The 5,883-nt window shown below is 48.9% G+C and overlaps 1 protein-coding gene across 1 annotated transcript in view; it reads right to left on the reverse strand.

Annotated features, from left to right (window-relative positions):
• SHC4 (SHC (Src homology 2 domain containing) family, member 4) overlaps positions 1 to 5,883 on the reverse strand; it is a 29,571-nt gene that overhangs the window by 20,615 nt on the left and 3,073 nt on the right. Inside the window, 1 exon segment of the mRNA XM_009870704.1 lies at positions 1,130 to 1,200. Coding sequence (XP_009869006.1) covers positions 1,130 to 1,200 — 71 coding nt within the window.

Genomic DNA, 5,883 nt, shown 5'->3' on the forward strand with positions numbered 1-5,883 from the left:
AGCCTCAACCACACTCCTGGCATCCTCAGCATGAGCCATGCCAGAAAAATAGCTGAGGGGAGGAGGGAACACGTCTAAGACCAGGCCAAAATATTCAGCACCCACCCACCCCTCCAGGAAGTCTTTGGAGGTGCTGGGCTGCCAGGTGGCTGCCGGGTCTGTGTGGCAGAGCACTAGTCCTGGCTGCTGGACCCTGAGTGCATCCCAGCAGCAACAGTGCTCTGAGCCGAAAAAAGGGTGCTAATTTTGAAAACTCAAACGCTCCTGCACTGACAGACTTAAAGAATGAACATAAATACAAAACTGGGCTTTTCTGTTCCTGACAGGACATTTCAGCAACCCTGCAGGTGTGTATATTAATAATCTACAACCAGTGACTGGCAGCAATGAGCAACTTCTCGAAAGATCAAAAAATATTTCACATTTAAACCACATTCAGTTGCAACTGAGAGCAAAATAGTAATCTTTTTCTGATTTGCAGCCTAGAAACATAGGCCTACTCTACAGTTGGCAATGGCTCTATTTCGACATGGTCTCCTTGTGACTCCACTTCCAGCTGAGCCTGGCCTTCGTGCAGATGGGGTCAAGCATGCCTCGTGCCCAATACAGACTCATTAGATGACCTTGCTAAATGGAGGGACCAATGGCACTTTCTGCATCAGGCGTGAGGCAGGGCAGCACAGAGGCCTGCGAGCATCTAGGCTGGCCACCTTGGCCACCCGCAGCCGTGGCAGCACCAGGGGATTCATCCCATGTCCTTGGCGAGTTGCGCAGGCAACGCCGAGCCGGCTGCTGCCATGGCCTGGCTGCTGCTGGCACCCAGCTAGCTGGGCATGTCTGTACGGTGCTGCGGCTGCAGGGGGAGGCCGCTGGCAACCAGAACAAGAACTGGCAGAGAAATTAGGTCTGTGGCTGAAACAATTCATTCTCCAGTGCAAATAAGCCTATTGTAATGATCAAATAATTCTAATCATCGCTTGGGGGGAAAAAAAAACAAACACAACAAAATAAAACATGCAAAGTCCTGTTCCAAATTGTCTCAGAGCTTGGCACGCACCCTTGGCTTTATAGAGAAATTAGTGCTGAGGCTTTTCATTCTCGGGCTGAATTTCGGTTTGATACCACCTACCTGGTGACTTGCGTTCGGGTGCCGAAGTCCAGGGACCTCATTGACTGCAGTACTTCAATACAGCCCATGTACTAGAGAAAACAGAGAAAGAGAAAGAAAGACTTAGTTAATATCTAGCACACAGGTAAGAGGAGGGTCACAGAGGGAAGCAAATGTGATTTCAGTCCACTAAATATATGCAGAACCACAGTTGAAATGGAAAATTAAATCAGCCATCCTAAAGCTGCTTCCTAAATAGATCTTGTTTTACTGGAAAGTGTAGAGAAGACCAATAAAGATACCAGTGGCTTCAACAACATAGCACAAAAAAACAGTAGAGCGCTCCGGTCCTTTTTTCCAGTTCTTCTTGTTCTCTCTGACCAGCCTGGGGCAATGAGCTGGGAGGAATGTGTGATCCGTGGAGGGAAATTCCCGGGGGAGCAGAGGGGCTCTGGAAGGCCCACTGGGCAGATGCATTCAGAGGCCCCCTGCAGAAGAGCTGAATGTCCCTTCAGAGCAGCGGGAGGCATTACAAGGCATGAGGAAAACCACTGGCTCCACGCTGCTGCACGGCTGATGACAAATGACCTCTGCAGGAGATGAAGGAGGCAGAGTTGCAATTTCAGTTCACAGCAACAGCTCTTAAGAGCCTGCACTATAAACTGACCTTTTAAATTAGAGGCTGACTCCAACACTTTCTTGTATGTGGCAGAGCTGGGGGCTTTTTCCATACTTGTTTGGGATTTGTATAGGACCAATTTTCAGAAACATCAAGAATGTGATGGCATCTCAGCCTATAGACTCCTTTGATGTTATGTACAAACTTATGGAACATTTTCATCTCATTAAAGTGTGCCAGGCTGTGTACCTCTCCCAAAACATATATTACTAATTCCTTCAGCATTTCTGTTGATATCCATCTCTCTGCTGTTGAAGCGCTCCAACATCTCCATTTCACAAGGCTGGCACAGGCCTAGGTCTCTCAGTTTGCATCTTCCTTCTGCAATGAATTCTCCCAGAGGGAAAAGGGCTTTCGGGAGCATCCTGCAGGTCCCACGTAGTGCCTGTGGGCTGCAGCAACAGCCTGCCTGCACAGACCTCTCCTGTAGAAAGTCAAAGCCTCTGGGATAGAGCAAACAACTTGGAAATCCCAGGAAGGGACATGCATCCTTGGTCCTTTTGTTCTGAATGGACGAAGGAAGCGCTCCCTGGCCAGAGAAAGGTACCGTAATTACCTCCTCTGCCTCACTTTGCCTGTGAATTGATTTTTCTGCTGGGCCACTCAGAGGTGGTTGGATTTAGGTATCTGCTTCAGTTCTGGAGACTTTTAGAAATGAATGCATGTGTTGAAAAGACAACATTATGTGTACAGTGAAGCAAAGATTCCACAACAATTGTATTATCTCTATTTTGGTTTCTTTCCAGATAGCAATGTAACCCTTGGGAGAACTCCAGAATTAGGTCAGAGACCTGGAAGGACATCAATAAGAATCTGAAGGGTTAGCAGAACTGCTTCCCTAATGAACATTTAATGACTTTGTAAAGGACTCTGAGAGCTATCTTACTTGTTAAAGATATTCCTGCTTAATAGGAACAAAGCAAACATGGAAAATATGTCTAGAGTCTCAGCTTGTAGCTCAAGGGTGACCTCTGATCCTATAGTATAAGGTCAAGCATCCTCTGAGCTGGTTGGCTACTCCACATCCTTGAAAAAAAGGATTTAGAGGAGTAGGTGAGTCATATGCTGATAAGTGAGTCCCCATTGCATCCTGAACAGATGCGTGGGAAGCTACTCTAACCAAAGACGAAAAATCAATATTAGTTTTTTGCATAAGTGACCCTGAGTGAAGATGAACTTATCAATGATTCACAAAAGACTTTTTTTTTTTTCTTTAAAAGCCTGAGTAGGGAAGTGCATTAACATGGCACCTCATTGCATCTCTCATTTATTTTAGCTGCCATTGGTTATTTAAACCAGTACAGTTAGTAATGGCTGAATCTTCACAGCTCAGTAGGAGGGTACAGAGAAGCAGCAGAGCCCTGGGCAGGCGACGTCTGGGGACTGGGGCAGAGGAAGTCAGGATCACAGGGCCGAGGAGAAGCCCTTAGGGCACATAAAAAGATGATGGGGTTCCAGAAACCTATTCAAGAAAACTGAAGGCCCTCTCCAAGGAAGAAAGAACAATTAATAAATGAACATGGAAAATATTAACTGCTCCATAGCCAAGCACTAAAGACTTGACATCACCAATGAAAGCAGATCCTGAACTCACTGATCGGTCAGCAGCAGGATGGAGAGCTCTTGCCAGGTGAAGCAACAGCTCTCTGGCGGGAAAGGAGAGATCCACCAGCCCCTGATGGAAAGAGGACGGCTCCTCTAATGGCTACTTGCACAAAGCTGTCCCCTGTCTCCTTCAAAGGGCTGAGGAAAACATTGGCCCTAGAGGCTGCTTTGTCTCTCCGCATTTGAAACCAGAGGGTGGCCTGGGGCTGGCTGCTGCTTCCCCACCCCACTGGGATGGCAGGGACACGGTGGGGAGAGAACGGCAGTTACTGAAAAGGCACACGTTTTTTCACATCTATTTACAAGAAATGATGGAGAGTGACTGCAAACAGGATGAGGGACTGTGTGGGAGGATATGTGAAGGCACTAGGCAGGGCTCATGTGAATAAGCTTTTCAGGCACCCTCTAATCCAGACCCATGTCTCATTTCACTCTCTTCCGTAATGCAGTTAGTGGCTCCAGCTCGAATGACAGCCAGTGATTCACCCGCAGTAACGATACAGGGAGCAGCACACAGAGCTCCTAATTAAACAACACAGCTGCAGCCTTGCAATTTTACCTATTAGTTAACAGGCATTAATTCACACGTAATGCCAAGAGCAGCTCCTATAGACCCCCCAGCCAACTAACAAAAAATCCAAGTGACAGGATTTGCTCGCAAAGTCAGGTAACATCCTGCTGTTAAACAGCCTCTGTCCAAACGTATGTAAAACTAGGTTCAAAATCCCTAAAAATTCCCCAGCCACCTGGGCAGAAACCAGCTGCAAGCAGTAGTGCTGTGTGTGCAGCTGAGCATGGCAGGGATCCGACTCTGAGGCAAGCATTTCTTTTCCCAGCACTGCTTTAACAAGGCGCTTTTGAAGAGAGGGGGAAAGCATTTCTGAGCTTCCCACCACCCGCTTTCCTTGTGGGCAGGGGCTGCCTGGGGTGGGTGCTGCCCTGCGGCGGGGCCACGGCTCTCTGCCATGCAGGGCAGGCAGCTGCAGAGCAGCGGGAGAATTTTGCTTTGATTTTCTTGAATAACTCACCTCTAGGTTGTGATGGATCCTGTGGGAAGGGAGACTGGGTAGAAGCAAACAGCAGCCACTGGCACATGGCAGGACAACGGCACTGGAGGTATAAGGAGACAGGTCTTTGCCTTTTACACCAAGGCAAAAAGACTTTTGCCAGCAACAGCCACGATGCTGCCCTACCTGCAGCTGGCTGCCAGTTGTAGGGACATGCTCTCAGTGTGCTGCAACACCTGATGTGAGATCCCCCAGCTTTCACCCTGGCAAGAAGGTGAAGCACTGGCCGATGCCACAGGAGCCAGCTAGTGATATGCAGAAGGAGCAATGCACAGATCACTGTTGTTTCGATGGGGAAGTTTTCTCAGGTGTTCCTTAGACACTCCCTGTGGTGGTTTTAGTGGTTGAAAAGCCGCTGTGTCCAGTGCCAGGCAGAGACCCCTGCAGCTACCCTGGCAGCTGCACTGTGTTCCTATAAGCTCGCAGGTTGCCCCACGCTGCTGACCAGCCAAGCAGCTCAGCTGCTCATCCTGCAACGCACAGCCAGCAGCATTTCACCAGGCTGGGGTCAGTGCTACGCAATTCTGTTAACGGCCACCCATCATGCTGCTAAGGAAGAGCTTTGGCCCAGATTTACACTCTGCGAGAAGTTTGACCAGCTCATTCCTCTGCCTGAACTGCCTTGGCTTTCCTCCAGCAAACACCAACACCTCCCAAAGCCAAAAACTAAATCAGCAGAGCCCCTCTCCTGTTGCCACCAAGGCAAGTAGAGAGGCAAAGGCAGCCCTCGGTGGCAGCCATGCACCACTGCAGGCATTGGGACCCCCAGGGCACCTGCGAGAGAGCCTGAAACCAGAGGAGGATGGGCTGGAAAACAGACTGGATACCTTCAAGACAGAAAAGCCCATTAAGTACACAAAAGAACCACTAGTGGTTTGTCAGTGCCAGCCTAACTCTTCTCATGTGCTTGCCCTGCTCTCATCTTCCTCCCTGTAGCAGCAGCAGTGCAGACGGGCAGGCCCTTGCTCTGTCCCATTCCCCCAGCCCCCGCAGAACAGCCTCTTCCCTAAGGGGCAGTGAGCTGTGGCTTTTTGTGATGAAGAACAGCTTTTGATAAATGAACTTTTTTTCTGGGAAAGTTTGCCCCTTTCACTCACACGTTTTCAATTTTTAAATACAATTTGAGGAAAAAAAAAAACAGGGAAAAGTTCATAAATATACAGACACACACATATCTTTTTCTTTTTAGTTCTGTGCTGAAAAAACACTTTCTGCAGCACTGTGCTCAGGCCAGGGGTCTGACAGAACGAGTTCACAACGGCCCTGTGCCCATGTTCCCAGCTGTGACAAAGCAAATGACCTAAAAACCGTGCAGGTTTCTCTTAAGAAGCAATTACTCAGAGAAGTGCATGGGCCCGGGAGGTGGAGTTGGTCCTGGAGAGGTGCAGCCCCATGGGACCAGGGGTGTGCTAGTGGCCGCTGCA

Source organism: Apaloderma vittatum, unplaced genomic scaffold (assembly GCF_000703405.1).
Source record: "Apaloderma vittatum isolate BGI_N311 unplaced genomic scaffold, ASM70340v1 scaffold39705, whole genome shotgun sequence".
Taxonomy (NCBI): domain Eukaryota; kingdom Metazoa; phylum Chordata; class Aves; order Trogoniformes; family Trogonidae; genus Apaloderma; species Apaloderma vittatum.